Consider the following 19146-nt stretch of genomic DNA (forward strand, 5'->3'; position numbering starts at 1 on the left):
TGTTTCCACCCACTGGCCTCTTTATTAGAAACACCTACCATGTGTTTCCACCCACTGGCCACTTTATTAGAAACACCTACCTTGTGTTTCCACCCACTGGCCACTTTATTAGAAACACCTACCTTGTGCCTTTAATAACTGGCCACTTTATTAGAAACACCTACCTTGTGCCTCCACTCATTGGCCACTTTATTAGAAACACCTACCTTGTGCCTTTAATAACTGGCCACTTTATTAGAAACACCTACCATGTGTTTCCACTCACTGGCCACTTTATTAGAAACACCTACCTTGTGCCTCCACTCTCTGGCCACTTTAATAGAAACACCTACCTTGTGCTTCCACTCACTGGCCACTTTATTAGAAACCCCTACTGTATGCTGTTAATAACTGGTCACTTTATTAGAAACCCCTACCTTGTACCTTTAATAACTGGCCACTTTATTAGAAACCCCTACCTTATGCCATTAATAACTGGCCACTTTATTAGAAACACCTACCTTGTGTTTCCACTTACTGGCCACTTTATTAGAAACACCTAGCTTGTGTTTCCACTCTCTGGCCACTTTATTAGAAACACCTACCTTGTGCCTTTAATAACTGGCCACTTTATTAGAAACACCTACCTTATACCATTAATAACTGGCCACTTTATTAGAAATCATTACCTTATGCTGTTAATAACTGGCCACTTTATTAGAAACCCCTACCTTGTGCCTTTAATAACTGGCCACTTTATTAGAAACCCCTACCTTATACCATTAATAACTGGCCACTTTATTAGAAACCCCTACCTTGTGCTTCCACTCTCTGGCCACTTTATTAGAAACACCTACTTTGTGCCTCCACTCTCTGGCCACTTTATTAGAAACACCTACTTTGTGCCTCCACTCTCTGGCCACTTTATTAGAAACCCCTACCTTGTGCTTCCACTCACTGGCCACTTTATTAGAAACACCTACCTTGTGCCTTTAATAACTGGCCACTTTATTAGAAACCCCTACCTTGTGCCTTTAATAACTGGCCACTTTATTAGAACCCCCTACCTTGTGCCTTTAATAACTGGCCACTTTATTAGAAACCCCTACCTTATACCATTAATAACTGGCCACTTTATTAGAAACCCCTACCTTATACCATTAATAACTGGCCACTTTATTAGAAACCCCTACCTTGTGCTTCCACTCACTGGCCACTTTATTAGAAACCCCTACCTTGTGCCTCCACTCTCTGGCCACTTTATTAGAAACCCCTACCTTGTGCCTCCACTCACTGGCCACTTTATTAGAAACCCCTACCTTGTGCCTTTAATAACTGGCCACATTATTAGAAACACCTACCTTGTGCCTCCACTCTCTGGCCACTTTATTAGAAACACCTACCTTGTGTTTCCACCCACTGGCCACTTTATTAGAAACCCCTACCTTGTGTTTCCACTCACTGGCCACTTTATTAGAAACCCCTACCTTGTGCCTCCACTCTCTGGCCACTTTATTAGAAACACCTACCTTGTGCCTCCACTCACTGGCCACTTTATTAGAAACACCTACCTTGTGCCTCCACTCATTGGCCACTTTATTAGAAACACCTACCTTGTGCCTTTAATAACTGGCCACTTTATTAGAAACCCCTACCTTGTGTTTCCACTTACTGGCCACTTTATTAGAAACACCTACCTTGTGCCTCCACTCATTGGCCACTTTATTCGAAACACCTACCTTGTGCCTTTAATAACTGGCCACTTTATTAGAAACACCTACCTTGTGCCTTTAATAACTGGCCACTTTATTAGAAACACCTACCTTGTGCCTTCAATTACTGGCCACTTTATTAGAAACACCTACCTTGTGCCTTTAATAACTGGCCACTTTATTAGAAACACCTACCTTGTGCCTTCAATTACTGGCCACTTTATTAGAAACACCTACCATGTGTTTCCACCCACTGGCCTCTTTATTAGAAACACCTACCATGTGTTTCCACCCACTGGCCACTTTATTAGAAACACCTACCTTGTGTTTCCACCCACTGGCCACTTTATTAGAAACACCTACCTTGTGCCTTTAATAACTGGCCACTTTATTAGAAACACCTACCTTGTGCCTCCACTCATTGGCCACTTTATTAGAAACCCCTACCTTGTACCTTTAATAACTGGCCACTTTATTAGAAACCCCTACCATGTGTTTCCACTCACTGGCCACTTTATTAGAAACACCTACCTTATGCCATTAATAACTGGCCACTTTATTAGAAACACCTACCTTGTGTTTCCACTTACTGGCCACTTTATTAGAAACACCTAGCTTGTGTTTCCACTCTCTGGCCACTTTATTAGAAACCCCTACCTTATACCATTAATAACTGGCCACTTTATTAGAAACCCCTACCTTGTGCTTCCACTCTCTGGCCACTTTATTAGAAACACCTACTTTGTGCCTCCACTCTCTGGCCACTTTATTAGAAACACCTACTTTGTGCCTCCACTCTCTGGCCACTTTATTAGAAACCCCTACCTTGTGCTTCCACTCACTGGCCACTTTATTAGAAACACCTACCTTGTGCCTTTAATAACTGGCCACTTTATTAGAAACCCCTACCTTGTGCCTTTAATAACTGGCCACTTTATTAGAAACCCCTACCTTGTGCCTTTAATAACTGGCCACTTTATTAGAAACCCCTACCTTATACCATTAATAACTGGCCACTTTATTAGAAACCCCTACCTTGTGCTTCCACTCACTGGCCACTTTATTAGAAACCCCTACCTTGTGCCTCCACTCTCTGGCCACTTTATTAGAAACCCCTACCTTGTGCCTTTAATAACTGGCCACATTATTAGAAACACCTACCTTGTGCCTCCACTCTCTGGCCACTTTATTAGAAACCCCTACCTTGTGCCTCCACTCTCTGGCCACTTTATTAGAAACCCCTACCTTGTGCTTCCACTCACTGGCCACTTTATTAGAAACACCTACCTTATGCTGTTAATAACTGGCCACTTTATTAGAAACCCCTACCTTGTGCCTTTAATAACTGGCCACTTTATTAGAAACCCCTACCTTATACCATTAATAACTGGCCACTTTATTAGAAACCCCTACCTTATACCATTAATAACTGGCCACTTTATTAGAAACCCCTACCTTGTGCCTCCACTCTCTGGCCACTTTATTAGAAACCCCTACCTTGTGCCTCCACTCTCTGGCCACTTTATTAGAAACCCCTACCTTGTGCCTCCACTCTCTGGCCACTTTATTAGAAACCCCTACCTTGTGCCTCCACTCACTGGCCACTTTATTAGAAACCCCTACCTTGTGCCTCCACTCTCTGGTCACTTTATTAGAAACACCTACCTTGTGCCTCCACTTTCTGGCCACTTTATTAGAAACACCTACCTTGTGCCTCCACTTTCTGGCCACTTTATTAGAAACCCCTACCTTGTGCTTCCACTCACTGGCCACTTTATTAGAAACACCTACCTTATGCTGTTAATAACTGGCCACTTTATTAGAAACACCTACCTTGTGCCTCCACTTTCTGGCCACTTTATTAGAAACCCCTACCTTGTGCTTCCACTCACTGGCCACTTTATTAGAAACACCTACCTTATGCTGTTAATAACTGGCCACTTTATTAGAAACACCTACCTTATGCTGTTAATAACTGGCCACTTTATTAGAAACACCTACCTTATGCTGTTAATAACTGGCCACTTTATTAGAAACACCTACCTTATGCTGTTAATAACTGGCCACTTTATTAGAAACCCCTACCTTATACCATTAATAACTGGCCACTTTATTAGAAACACCTACCTTATGCCGTTAATAACTGGCCACTTTATTAGAAACACCTACCTTGTGTTTCCACCCACTGGCCACTTTATTAGAAACACCTACCTTATGCCTTTAATAACTGGCCACTTTATTAGAAACACCTACCTTGTGTTCCCACCCACTGGCCACATTATTAGAAACACATACCTTGTGTTTCCACTCACTGGCCACTTTATTAGAAACACCTACCTTGTGCCTCCACTCATTGGCCACTTTATTAGAAACACCTACCTTGTGCCTTTAATAACTGGCCACTTTATTAGAAACACCTACCTTGTGCCTTCAATTACTGGCCACTTTATTAGAAACACCTACCTTGTGCCTTCAATTACTGGCCACTTTATTAGAAACACCTACCTTGTGCCTTTAATAACTGGCCACTTTATTAGAAACACCTACCTTGTGCCTTTAATAACTGGCCACTTTATTAGAAACACCTACCTTGTGTTTCCACTCACTGGCCACTTTATTAGAAACACCTACCTTGTGCCTCCACTCATTGGCCACTTTATTAGAAACACCTACCTTGTGCCTTTAATAACTGGCCACTTTATTAGAAACACCTACCTTGTGCTTCCACTCACTGGCCACTTTATTAGAAACCCCTACCTTGTGTTTCCACTCACTGGCCACTTTATTAGAAACACCTACCTTGTGCCTCCACTCACTGGCCACTTTATTAGAAACCCCTACCTTGTGTTTCCACTCACTGGCCACTTTATTAGAAACACCTACCTTGTGCCTCCACTCATTGGCCACTTTAATAGAAACACCTACCTTGTGCCTTTAATAACTGGCCACTTTATTAGAAACACCTACCTTGTGCCTTCAATTACTGGCCACTTTATTAGAAACACCTACCTTGTGCCTTTAATAACTGGCCACTTTATTAGAAACACCTACCTTGTGCCTTCAATTACTGGCCACTTTATTAGAAACACCTACCATGTGTTTCCACCCACTGGCCACTTTATTAGAAACACCTACCTTGTGTTTCCACCCACTGGCCACTTTATTAGAAACACCTACCTTGTGCCTTTAATAACTGGCCACTTTATTAGAAACACCTACCATGTGTTTCCACCCACTGGCCACTTTATTAGAAACACCTACCTTGTGTTTCCACCCACTGGCCACTTTATTAGAAACACCTACCTTGTGCCTCCACTCATTGGCCACTTTATTAGAAACACCTACCTTGTGCCTTTAATAACTGGCCACTTTATTAGAAACACCTACCTTGTGTTTCCACTCACTGGCCACTTTATTAGAAACACCTACCTTGTGCCTCCACTCACTGGCCACTTTATTAGAAACCCCTACCTTGTGTTTCCACTCACTGGCCACTTTATTAGAAACCCCTACCTTGTGCCTCCACCCACTGGCCACCAGTATGGTTAAGACAGAAGCTAGGGGTTTCCGATATAGTGGCCAGTATGTTCATATAATGGCAACCTGGGCTCCCAGACTCTGATTGGACATTACATTTCACTTAAAACAACGGCCCCCGCGGTTTAACACGTTTGTATGATATTAATCTGATTTTTAAGAGAAATTATGATTATTTAAGTTCGACACACGAATGTTTTATATGGGGCCGTGCAGCAGCGCGCATGCGCAGAGGCGCAGCACTGTCGACGGCCTCTCAGTGCTAGTCATGCTGAGGCCTTTCGGGTGCAAAACATCGGCTGTATTTTAGAAGATTTGGGCTCTCCCGGTGTGGTAAGTGCGCAGTATTGAACTCAGGACCGAAATGTGCAGCTAGAGAAAGTTACGGGGTTGAATTATCGCATTTTACACTAACAATAACAAAGCCCGAGCTGCTAACGAGGCACGGAGCTGAAGATTTCCGGTCCACCTTAAATGTGCTGCTTAAAAGGTCTGGCGTCTGTAAGCGCCGCAACGCAGCAGCTGCCCGATTTAAGGTGGAACGGAAAATTAGAGCCAACTTCTGGCTTTTCTGGTGTAGTTTGGTTAATATTTTGTACTCTTTTTAAATAATAGGTTGGTGTAATATTAGCCATGTCGTGGGGATGCATACAATGGCCAGTGGGGATATATATAAGGTGTTTTTTAAGTGGCTGGGTGCTTTACTGTTCACTCTGTAGCTCACTAGGAACTTCATGAAGTCCTCCTACCTTATAAGTCCAGTGCATACAGTACTGTGTTACAGTACAGGTGTTTAGGCACCTGTACACACACTGATATTAGACTAAACACTAATAATAACACTCCTACAGAAAGTGGTGGTGGTGGTGGTGGTTCTCCATCACTGTGTTCATCATTAGAACATCTCCAAAGTTCTTCTCTCTCATGGAGTCTAGTATTATTTAGAGTTCTCCTCAGATCAACACCTGGTTTGGTGGTAAATCAGGGCTTAATGATGGTAAATCAGGTGAGCTGCTGCTGCTGCTGCTGATGATGGAGTTGAACACATCCTCCACGCTGTGCTGGCTGGACTGGGGGGCGTCCAGGAGAACCCTGGAGGAACCGAGCTCTGTTCTTCAGACTAGCTCACCGACAAGATCTCACTACTTTCTTTCTTCAGAATCAGAAGCTCTTGTTTCTCCTTTTTACTGGATTTATGTTCACCTGCATCTGTTTTGATGAGATCTGGAGCTTCTGCAGTAATAAAAACGCTCTGATTGCTGAGAGATGGTTTAGAATAAGAGGATTAGGGGACTGAAACTTCTGCACAGTGCTGGACATGTTTAGGTGCAGTCTGTAGTCCAGTGTTGCTGCACGGTACCCTAATCAGCCCCCCTGTACCCCAGTTCATCCTACGCTCAGCCACCATCAAAACTGTCCATCCATTCTTGAGTGGCTCTGTAGCCAGAAATCGACCACTACTGAAGTTCTAGGAGATGCCTGATGGTGACGGTGTTTTTTCCGTAGATGGAGATTCGTAAAGCCTGCCTCGGAGCCGCCGGCCGCTTCATGATGGACCTCATGCAGTTTGAATGGGAGCCTCTGGGTCACTGGGAGCTCGACCAGCGCCTGGACCAGGCGGTGGAGGAGATGATTGAGGCTGACCTGATGGCCAGCATCCAGGCTCAGTGTAGCCCTGTTCTAATGCACGTGTCTCCACAAGAAGACTTCATGCCCTTCACACAAGAGCAAGCACAAACCCTGACCATTCAGTTGTCCGAGCAGCCGGTCTCAGCGCTGTTCCAGGAGGAGGGCTGCGTCTCTGAGCAGCAGGAGCATGTCAGTGAAATAGAGGGAAACCCGACTGTTCAGGTGTGTTTTTAAAAAATAAAACCTAAGTGGACGGTCACATCTTGACTGACTGTTCCCTTGATGAAATACAGGTCATAAGCAGGGGTGGAAAAGTCCAGTCTGATTAAAATCATATCAAATCAGTGGTCAAATCATAGTTTATTGATTACATTATATGTATGCACATACGTATGTGTGTGCATATATATATATATATATATATATATACACATAATGTGTGTGTATGTGTATCTATATATATCCTATATATTAAGTTTTGTTTTTACAATTTGTGTTTTTATTCTTTAAATTTTATCATTTATTTGATTAAATTTTATTTTTATCTCTGTGTTTCAAGTGACCAGGCAGTCAACAAAGCATTTCACTGCTAGTCGTACCATTTATGTGCCAAATAAACTTTGATTTGATATGATTGATGACTGTCCTGTCACAATGAAACTCAAGATAATAGACAAAATTGATCAAATATAAGATAAAAAAATTAAAAATATTTATAAAAATGAAAAGAACAACATAACTCACACACATATCTCGCTGCTGTCCAGTGAAACCCATGTATCTTCATCTTTGTCCGTTTTTAGTTTTCTCCAGGGTTTGAACCCAGTAGATGTTTCGGTTCACTGTGTAAGTAACTCTGGATGAATTAACCAATAGAAATGCTCTAAATTACTTCCATGACTTCTCCTCTACCGGAGATACCTGTTTTTCTTTGGACAGTGACTGTGTGTGTGTGTGTGTGTGTGTGTGTGTGTGTGTGTGTGTGTGTGTGTATATATATATATATATATATATATATATAGACATTTGTGTGAAATGTACGATATGAGGATTGGGGTGTGGTTTGTGATGTACAGTGCGCAGAATGTGCAGCAGTGATTGCGTAACAGTGCCATGCAGTTCAGCAGGGTGTGTTGAGTGGTGAATAAATTATAATAATGCCAAACAAATTGAAAATACACTTGATAGTGAAGGTAATTCTGCAATCCTGCTGAATTTAAATTGGATATAGAACTAAATACTTTCTAAATAGAGTAAAAGTCAGAACGTAATTACATTTATACAAACTCAACAACCAAGTGAGCTTTTCAGCCTAAATCCATATAAATCTCTGCATTATAATAATAATAATAATAATAATAATAATGTGATGAGTAAAAGGAGAGGCTGCTGTGTCCGACACTGTCCATTTATTTTACACCACAGAGTCGCAGATATCAGCCCCATCAAACTCATCATGTCTACAGCACGCTTCAGTGTTTGAATATTTTCTGAATTTCTGAATTGACATTTACTTTGGAGGCGTTCTTATTAATTATTATTCATAATAATTAATATTTATGGAATTAAAATGCTAATTATATTATTCACTATTATTTTTATGATTATAATTATTGTTGTGTATTATTAATTTATTAATGCAAACATAAGCATCATCTGTTACTGTTATACCATGATATCTGTGAGCTATTGTATTATTAATGTTTATATTTATCATTCAGTTTGTCTTTGAATTTGGGGCAGCGGAGGCCTGGTGGTTAGTCTGCTAGGTTATTGATCACAGGGTTGCGGGTTTGATACCCGGGTCCACTAAGCTCAAGCTATAAGCAAGGCCCTTGACCTCTTCTCCAGGGGTGCTGTAGCATGGCTGACCCTGCACTCTGACCCCAGCTTTCTAAGCAGGGATCTATGAAGAGAAGGACTTCCTGATGCTGTTTGTTCCTCTCTCAGTACGTCACAGCTCTCCTACAGAACTCCAGTTCCAGCCACACTCAGAGCCGGATGACTGGGAGAGCGCGTTTGTCCCTGCCTCACACGGTCTTCCTGTCCCTCACCCTGCTCTCCAAACGTCTCAGCTACCGCAGCGTGTCCTCGACCTTCCACCTGGAGAAAGGCAACATCCACAGGATCTTCTTCTCTTTCTGTGACCGAGTCAGTGCACTGCAGGATCAGCTGATTCGATGGCCCACTGGTCAGTTTATCAGTTAAAATACTGTTCATTTTGTTCAAATGCGCGCACACACACACACACAGCTTGTCTAGTCCCTGTAGAGAAGTACTGCCAATAGAATAGGACTTATATAATCTTGATGCCACCTAATGCCTGGCGTGGGCTAGGGGGGTATAAAGCCCCCCCAGCATTGAGCTGCTGAGGAGCAGTGGAAGAATTTTTGGGATGCAGAACCGATCATCTAATGACCATTGCTTATTATCTCCACCCTTAGGCGAGGAATCTGTAGAGCACCTGCTTCCCTTCTCCAGCTGGCTCGGTTGGGACGAAAGATTGGAGGAGAGGGGCTTACCTCGGGTCTTCGGGGTGTTAGGACACACTCGCATCCCCATCCGCCTTCCTATCAGCAGGCAGGATGTGGAGAGTCCCATGCCGGACACAAAGAGAATGAAGAAGGAGCCCCATCCAGACTCCTGGCTAAACCTGGAGCTGGTGTGCAACAGTGAAGGTCGGTTCATGCACTGCCACATCAGCAGAGGCTCCGACAAGGACCGGGCGAGCACCTTGAGTGAGAGCCTCCAGCAAAACCCCCAACTCCTGCCTCCAGGAACCTGCCTCCTGGCAAGAGTGGGTTACCCACTTACTGGACACATACTGACCCCGTTCTCGCCGGGCCGAAGCCCGCAGGAGAACCTCTACAACAGGTGTGTGGAAACCCACCTGGGCCAATTTGACCAGGCCGTGGCTGACCTGAAGGAGCGCTTTCAGAAACTGCGGTACTTGGACATGGGCAACTTTGAGAGGGCAAAGGCTGTGGTGTTGACATGCTGTATCCTTCACAATGTGTTTCTGGATATGGGGCACGTGACCAAGGGGCAGGTGGAGCGGGAGATGAGGGAGGAGGAGGAGGAGGTGGAGGGAAAGAAAGAGGAGGCCGGTGTAGCTCTGAGGGATGCGGTCGTAAATCTTTTGTACAGTGCCTTAGAGTCGGGGACGGACTGATGCAAACCTGAATACTGAACTAATGCATATTCATCTATTTAATGCATTGTACCCAGCTCTGACGCATGTCTAGCAGACTCCTGTGCCATGGGATGTGTAGAGGCAGGCAGCATGGCCCGGGATTCATGGTGGCAGCGCCTAGTCCACTAGACCTTTTGTAGAAGCTTTCTTGAGGCCCTGAAGCAGCACATGATGATCACACTGCTCGGCAAGCAAAGGCTCCATTCGCAGCCACATCCGTCATGGTGACAGCAGCTTTGTCGTTGTGCAGGAATGGGGGAAAGGCGTCCATGAACTCAAACCCTCCCCCTTAACTAGGGCCAGTGTAGTGTTAGGAGTCTTGCCCAAGGACTCTTACTGGTGTAGTGCGGCCCAGTCACCCAGACCGGGAATCGGACCTCAGTCTCCCACAAGGAAATACCATACGTGTCCTTCTTAATCACATCTATAAGATATGAGGTGTTTGAGTGTGTGTGTGTGTGTGTTTTTACTGCCTTTTTTTTAACTGAGTTAAATGTGGAGGTAAACTCCTGTTGTACTGCTGTGCACTGGTTATAAAGGCTTTGTTTATATATATATATATATAGTAATTTATTTCTAATTTTTTTTCCACCCCCCCCAATCACACACAACACTTCCCCCCCACTAGTGAGGGCGAGACCAACACACGCCCCCTCCGACACGTGCCCAGCCAGCCACACCTCTTTTTCAAAATGCTGCTGATGCGACGTCGCCAGGCAACCAGGCCATCTACCCACCCTTGAGAGAGCAAGGCCGATGGCTAGCAGCTTGATCAGCGTGATCCGAAAAGGCTGGTCTTAATCTTCTAATCTTAATCTTTACTCATTCAGCAAACTACACTTGTTTATATTAGACCGTCTGATAGTCTGATCTCCTTCATGCATTTGGCAGCTGAATTTCTGGAATCGCATCACACCCATAAGCTCAAACTTTCTCAAGGAAACCAGGCCGAAAATGTACCTGTGCGTGTAAAACAAGAGCCCATCAGGGCAGCCATTTAATTTATTCATGCAAACTCAAAATGTATAAACAACGCCCTGGAGAGCGTGTCTGACTACAGATCAGATGATTCTACGGTCGTTTCAACTAAAAGAGCCAATCAGATTGCTGGTTGTGTCGCGAGGGGAGGAGGGTTGACATGCTAGTTGGGAAAGCCCACCTTGATGTGGAGATCTGACGAAGTTCAGTAGCCAGAACAAGCTGTACAATCAGGGGTTTTGAGCAATCTGGGTCAGAATCGAGCATCTGAGCTTCAATTTCCAGTGTTTTGGACTCTCACAATTCATAGAGATGGCAGCCTGGTCTCGTGTGACTGGAAATAACTGCCCTGTGGTGTAGCCAGAGTGAACTGTCTGGCCTTTAGGGACTTTGGTTAAACTCTGGAATCTGACTTTCAGAACCAGAACCAGAGCTCGACGTCCGAAAAACACAGCATGAAAAGACTTGGACAGTGGGACCTGAAGCTGATGCCCTCTGAAATCTGAGTTTATGTATTTGAATATTGACTCGGCGAATGATTCAAAGGTCTGGTGTTTTTTATTTATTTATTTTAATAAAAATAATAAACCTTTACATATCGGACATTTTCAGCTTCCTGTGAACCGTCAAACTCTGCTCACATCGATCTCAGCTCACCTGCTGCTGCTCTCCAGGTCTATCAGTAATAAACTTGTGTGATGAGGATGAACGATCTTCTCTCATGTTAGCAAGTGACTAACGAGAGTAACGTCCTTTATTCTAGCAGTCTAGAGCACGGGAAGAGCAAACAGCAACACACCACATATGAAGAACTACTGTCCACTGGGGAGCGCTGTAAAGCGGAAAACTACCTGAACATAAGCCGACACTGTTCCTAATCTGCGCATCCAGAGCTTTACAGATTTACAGAAACCCCAAAAGTGCTGTGGATGCAGGGGCTCCACTGGCTGACCGGTCAGCTGATGAGGTGGGGTGTAAAAATGCACAGTGATCCCAACTAGAGACGTCCTGATCAGGTTATTTTGGCCCGGATCTGATCTGAGTCTCTTAAGGCTGAGTATTAGCTGACATCGATCTGATCCGATCTGAGTCTCTTAATGCCGAGTATCAGCCGATACCGTTCTGATCCGATCTGAGTCTCTTAATGCCGAGTATCAGCCGACACCGATCTGATCCGATCTGAGTCTCTTAATGCCGAGTATCAGCCGACACTGATCTGATCCGATCTGAGTCTCTTAATGCCAAATATCAGCCGACTACGATCTGATCCGATCTGAGTCTCTTAATGCCGAGTATCAGCCGACTCCGATCTGATCCGATCTGAGTCTCTTAATGCCAAATATCAGCCGACACCGGTCTGATCCGATCTAAGTCTCTTAATGCCGAGTATCAGCCGACACCGATCTGATCCGATCTGAGTCTCTTAATGCCGAGTATCAGCTGATACTGATCTGATCCGATCTGAGTCTCTTAATGCCGAGTATCAGCCGACACCGATCTGATCCGATCTGAGTCTCTTAATGCCAAATATCAGCCGACTCCGATCTGATCCGATCTGAGTCTCTTAATGCCGAGTATCAGCCGACTCCGATCTGATCCGATCTGAGTCTCTTAATGCCAAATATCAGCCGACACCGGTCTGATCCGATCTAAGTCTCTTAATGCCGAGTATCAGCCGACACCGATCTGATCCGATCTGAGTCTCTTAATGCCGAGTATCAGCCGACTCTGATCTGAGTCTCTTAAAGTCGAGTATCAGCCGTCACCGATCTGATCCGATCTGAGTCTCTTAATGCCAAATATCAGCCGACTCCGATCTGAGTCTCTTAATGCCGAGTATCAGCCGATACTGATCTGATCCGATCTGAGTCTCTTAATGCAGAGTATCAGCCGACACCGATCTGATCCGATCTGAGTCTCTTAATGCCGAGTATCAGCCGACACCGATCTGATCCGATCTGAGTCTCTTAATGCAGAGTATCAGCCGACACCGATCTGATCCGATCTGAGTCTCTTAATGCAGAGTATCAGCCGACTCCGATCTGATCCGATCTGAGTCTCTTAATGCAGAGTATCAGCCGACACCGATCCGATCCGATCTGAGTCTCTTAATGCCGAGTATCAGCCGATACTGATCTGATCCGATCTGAGTCTCTTAATGCCGAGTATCAGCTGACTCTGATCTGAGTCTCTTAATGCCGAGTATCAGCTGTCACCGATCTGATCCGATCTGAGTCTCTTAATGCCAAATATCAGCCGACTCTGATCTGATCCGATCTGAGTCTCTTAATGCCGAGTATCAGCCGACACCGATCTGATCCGATCTGAGTCTCTTAATGCCAAATATCAGCCGACTACGATCTGATCCGATCTGAGTCTCTTAATGCCGAGTATCAGCCGACTCCGATCTGATCCGATCTGAGTCTCTTAATGCCAAATATCAGCCGACACCGGTCTGATCCGATCTAAGTCTCTTAATGCCGAGTATCAGCCGACACCGATCTGATCCGATCTGAGTCTCTTAATGCCGAGTATCAGCTGATACTGATCTGATCCGATCTGAGTCTCTTAATGCCGAGTATCAGCCGACACCGATCTGATCCGATCTGAGTCTCTTAATGCCAAATATCAGCCGACTACGATCTGATCCGATCTGAGTCTCTTAATGCCGAGTATCAGCCGACTCCGATCTGATCCGATCTGAGTCTCTTAATGCCAAATATCAGCCGACACCGGTCTGATCCGATCTAAGTCTCTTAATGCCGAGTATCAGCCGACACCGATCTGATCCGATCTGAGTCTCTTAATGCCGAGTATCAGCCGATACTGATCTGATCCGATCTGAGTCTCTTAATGCCGAGTATCAGCCGACTCTGATCTGAGTCTCTTAAAGTCGAGTATCAGCCGTCACCGATCTGATCCGATCTGAGTCTCTTAATGCCAAATATCAGCCGACTCTGATCTGATCCGATCTGAGTCTCTTAATGCCGAGTATCAGCCGACACCGATCTGATCCGATCTGAGTCTCTTAATGCCAAATATCAGCCGACTCCGATCTGAGTCTCTTAATGCCGAGTATCAGCCGATACTGATCTGATCCGATCTGAGTCTCTTAATGCAGAGTATCAGCCGACACCGATCTGATCCGATCTGAGTCTCTTAATGCCGAGTATCAGCCGACACCGATCTGATCCGATCTGAGTCTCTTAATGCAGAGTATCAGCCGACACTGATCTGATCCGATCTGAGTCTCTTAATGCAGAGTATCAGCCGACTCCGATCTGATCCGATCTGAGTCTCTTAATGCAGAGTATCAGCCGACACCGATCTGATCCGATCTGAGTCTCTTAATGCAGAGTATCAGCCGACTCCGATCTGATCCGATCTGAGTCTCTTAATGCAGAGTATCAGCCGATACTGATCTGATCCGATCTGAGTCTCTTAATGCAGAGTATCAGCCGACACCGATCTGATCCGATCTGAGTCTCTTAATGCCGAGTAGCAGCCAACACTGATCTGATCCGATCTGAGTCTCTTAATGCCAAATATCAGCCGACTCTGATCTGATCCGATCTGAGTCTCTTAATGCAGAGTATCAGCCGATACTGATCTGATCCGATCTGAGTCTCTTAATGCAGAGTATCAGCCGACTCCGATCTGATCCGATCTGAGTCTCTTAATGCAGAGTATCAGCCGATACTGATCTGATCCGATCTGAGTCTCTTAATGCAGAGTATCAGCCGACTCCGATCTGATCCGATCTGAGTCTCTTAATGCAGAGTATCAGCCGACACTGATCTGATCCGATCTGAGTCTCTTAATGCAGAGTATCAGCCGACTCCGATCTGATCCGATCTGAGTCTCTTAATGCAGAGTATCAGCCGATACTGATCTGATCCGATCTGAGTCTCTTAATGCAGAGTATCAGCCGACACCGATCTGATCCGATCTGAGTCTCTTAATGCCGAGTAGCAGCCAACACTGATCTGATCCGATCTCTTTGTCTGTATATAAATAACAATCCAGCCCCATAGTTAAGATCAGACGAGCTGCTGATTAATGGGTTCAGTAAATCCCTTTATTTTCAGTCTCAGTTTCTATAATCAGACTTTCTGGACTGACTGATTAAGTTCAGTCGAGACTTTTCTTAAAACGACTGTTTTATAGTGTTTAATATCTGATAATCCAGTCTGGCCAATCAGCTCCCAGCTCCTTTACAACACTGCAGTCTAATCACTTCCTGTGTGTGTGTGTGTGTATGTGTGTGTGTAGTGGTCCACACTCTCGACTGGCATCTGTGGTTGTTGGTCTACTGGTGTGTAATAACTGGTTTAGAGTGGGTGAATCTGCTGTGATGTTTACTGTAAATGATGAGTGCACTGTGGGAGATTGTAGAGCCCTAAAAAATAGCCGACTTTCTCAAAAGTGCCCTAAAATCAAATAAACAGGGAGCCATTTCAGTCACAGCCTGTGCTTTCAGTGGGCGCGACGCAGCACTGCACGTTATGCAAAACACTGTATTTACGTAATTAATGACTGTGATTGCATCAAAGAGCCGCCCCAGTCCTAGAATAATGAGTACTTAAATAAATTGTTAGAAAAAGATATCATAGAGTGTCTCTCATGAAGGGTGCATAAGCCAAAGTGTGTACCTGACGCTCCTTACGTAATCCAATGACTATAGAGTTCTTCTAAAAACGCAACGTACCGAGAAGACAGACTTCGGATTAAGGTGAGACCCCTCATATATGGTGGCAAGCCTTGCTGATAGGGGTTGAGCAAGCTGTTTTAGAAACCACATATCTCACCTTACCAGTCATCTATAGTGTCAAGTAGGGATGCTCCGATTCCACTTTTTCCTCCGATACTGATACCAGATGTTCAAGTATCTGCCGATACCAAGTACCGATACCGATACCGATACCAGCTCTGATTTAAATACTCGATAGACGGCTATAAATTCTGATGCTCCTTAAAAAGAGCAGCATGTACTGGTCGAGTAACGGCACGTCTGAAAAGTTTCAGAGCTATGAAACGATGAAAAATCGCCACAATGCAGGAAGCAAGTAGGGAAGCGTAATCTTGCTAAGCTCGACCAAACGGCTTTTATTTGGTGTTTAAAAAATTTACATTTCATTACAAGAACACGTCTCTACATAAAAATATACTAAACTTCAGTACGTGGCTTTAAAACAAGCTGCTTAAACTCGTAAACTTTTGATTTTAGAACCAGAAAAACACACATGGAAAGAAAAAGTGCTAAAAGTTGCATTAAAAGTCTTAGTGTTTAATGGTGATAACTATTTAAGACCGGCTGTTTACTGGTTGATTAAAAGTTTGGTTTCATAAAGTCACAAAGCAAAATTTTCTATGTTAATAAAAGAAAAGTACGGCATCAGTAAGCTTCATGTGTAAGTGCCCGTATCTGTGCAGATACAGATACAGTAAAGGTGCAGGTATTTGTCACTGTACTGCGAAATGTGTCCTCCCCATTTAACCCATCTGTGGTAGTGAACACACACACTAGTAAACTAGGGGCAGTGAGTTCACACACCCAGAGCGGTGGGCAGCCAGAGAGAGGGTAAAGGGCCTTGCTCAAGGGCCCAACAGTGGCAGCTTGCCGAGCCCGGGAATCGAACCCACAACCCTGTTATCAACAGCCCGACGCTCTAACCGCTGAGCCACCACTGCCCCAAAGCTGGGCTCGTCCGGGACAGTATCATATCACAGTATCATATCGGTGCAACACTAGTCTCAAGCTAAGACAGGGTGGGGTTGTAAGAACCCTGTTCCCAGTTAGTATATAATGCTGTTATATACATCGGGACCCCAGAACTCTGCATTAATACACTACTGAAAAGACCGGACTCCAGAAACTCATCTTTTGAAAACAAAAAAAGAATGAAAGCAGGGGTTTAATGGAGTTTTAATGGGGTTTAATGGAGTTTTAATGGAGTTTTAATGGGGTTCTGCATACCTACAAACTTCTCATGTGGACAGTTCTTCCCTGGACAGTCCGGGATTTTCCTCTGTTTTCACCAAAACCAAAATATCAGGTTATTTTTATAATCAGAAAAGTCCAAACAGATAAGTCTGGGCTGTGGTGGTTATTGTCTGTGTGAGAAAGTGAGACGCACTGAAGCAGTGAGTGGGTACTTAATCAGATTCCTATGGTTGAGACGAAAGTGAGGACAGTGGGTCAGAGACCGCAGGCTCTCTGGACACCTGTGCTGTGCCGTCCTGGGCCAGGCTGCTGATGGCCCTGGCCAGGTTATTAATGGCCTCGATCTTCCTCTCCTCCAGAGCCTTCTGCTGAGCCCACATGTTCAGCTTCCTCTCCTGCAGCTCCAGGTACAGCTGGAGGACGTCCTGCGGGGGTCTGCTGGGAGGGGCCGCTGTTGCTGTTAGAGTAGGGGTGGGTAATATGGGTGTGTAGCGTTTACTGGCCATGGCCTTGCCCACTTTGGTGCAGCTCAGCTTGGCTCTGCGCTGGGCCTCGATCTCCTCGTAGCTCCGGCCCAGAACTTCGTGCATGGTCTTAAAGAACTCCCAGTGGACGCTGTGGGGTCCGAGCCTCTTGGCCCGTTCGGTGTTCTTCCGGTAGGTTGCCAGCATGTTTCTCCACTTGAGGTCACACTCGAAAGCCTTCACTGCGACGTCCTGGTAGCCCTCCTCTCTCAACCGGACGGTCACTCTCTCAGCCACCGTCTCCCAAAGCTTCTTCTTTTTGCACACGGGCTGGTCAAACTCGTGGTCCATTTCCAGGCGAATGCGAACCAGATGCCATGTGGCCTGTAATGTCCAGACAAACTCTTCAGGGAGAAAAAAAAACGTGAAATATTAAATAAATATTACATTTTTATTCAATATTCTTGAAAAACAAGACATTAAAACATTAAAATGTAACATTAAACATTAAAAATTAATTTAATTTTAAAAGTAGTACTGATTTATGGAAGTCCAGGTGTTGATATTTTACTATTTAAATAAAATTATTTTTAAATATAATTAAATATAATTATTTCAAAGCTTTTCAAATAAGAGCATCTGCCATGAATCATCACTGTCTAATGAAAACCATGTATCTCCTAAATTGTGACTTTCCAGGAGAAGGCAAAAATGCTCTTAACTTTGAATGGAATTCAATGTAAAAGATACGAGTTTATTCAAACTAATTTAGAGCATTTCTATTGGTCCATTCACATATAATTATCTACACTGTGTACAGAACAGCTACCAGGTTCAAACCATGGAAAAAAACTAAAAACACATAAAAATGGAGATACATGGTTTTCATTGGACAGTGGTGATATGTATATGTAGCCTGTGTATATACATACAGCTCCAGAAACAATGAAGAGACCACCATCAGTATCAGTATCTCTGCTTTTACTGTTTATAGGCAGTGTGTTTAGAGAAATGAACATTTGTGTATTATTTTATAAACCATGGACAACATTTCCCCTGAACTCCAAATAAAAATATTTATATTTAGAGCATTTATATTTATTTATTTATTTATTTATTTGCAGAAATGACAGCTGCTCTAAATCAGCTGCTCAAATAATGCAGATAAATGATGATAATAATTATAATATAAATGTTATTATTCAGATTTAACCACAGTAGTAATATCTGAACTTTGAGAGCATTCAGAAATCACTATGGTGAAATAACCTCCACAGCCAATCACAGCCCTCATGTCTCGGCCGGCTCTCCACTAGTCTTTCACACTGCTGCTGGGACTTGATGTCATTCATAGTCTGCAGATTCAGCTCACTCAGCTCTGTTTGATGAAATGCCTGGAATAAATCGGCTGCCGTACAGGTAGAGATGCAGATTTCAGATTAAATGAAGTGCTGTCTTTATGTAGTCAGGGCTGTATTCAGACATTGCTCTTATAATAACATCACTGTCGCACAAAAACCTTGTATTTCTATTTTTGCGTTTTTCTCTATTTGATATCATGTGAATCTGGCTGCTGTTCTTTACACTTGTAAAGAATGGACGGATACAAAAGCTCCGAAATATTTCAAAATGTCAAATTATAAAAAGACAAATGAGTGATCTGTTGATTGTCCTAATCTTTTATTTAAGAACTTTTAATATTTAATTTGC

The 19146-nt window shown here is 44.0% G+C and overlaps 2 protein-coding genes across 2 annotated transcripts in view; one reads left to right on the forward strand and one right to left on the reverse strand.

Annotated features, from left to right (window-relative positions):
* Positions 1–5473: 5473 nt before the first annotated feature.
* LOC140573917 (putative nuclease HARBI1) lies at positions 5474–11622 on the forward strand. Its single transcript, XM_072693541.1, has 4 exons — positions 5474–5561; positions 6735–7079; positions 8808–9048; positions 9302–11622. The coding sequence occupies exons 2-4, from the start codon at positions 6735–6737 to the stop codon at positions 10027–10029; spliced, it is 1314 nt and encodes a 437-aa protein (XP_072549642.1). The 5' UTR covers positions 5474–5561; the 3' UTR covers positions 10030–11622.
* A 4501-nt stretch (positions 11623–16123) lies between these two features.
* LOC140574111 (uncharacterized) overlaps positions 16124–19146 on the reverse strand; it is a 4767-nt gene continuing 1744 nt past the window's right edge. Inside the window, exon 2 of the mRNA XM_072693827.1 lies at positions 16124–17840. Within this exon, the coding sequence (XP_072549928.1) occupies positions 17197–17840 (644 nt within the window). The 3' untranslated portion in view covers positions 16124–17196. The remainder of the gene's footprint in view (positions 17841–19146) is intronic.

The sequence above is a fragment of the Salminus brasiliensis genome, chromosome 12, assembly GCF_030463535.1.
Source record: "Salminus brasiliensis chromosome 12, fSalBra1.hap2, whole genome shotgun sequence".
Lineage (NCBI taxonomy): Eukaryota > Metazoa > Chordata > Actinopteri > Characiformes > Bryconidae > Salminus > Salminus brasiliensis.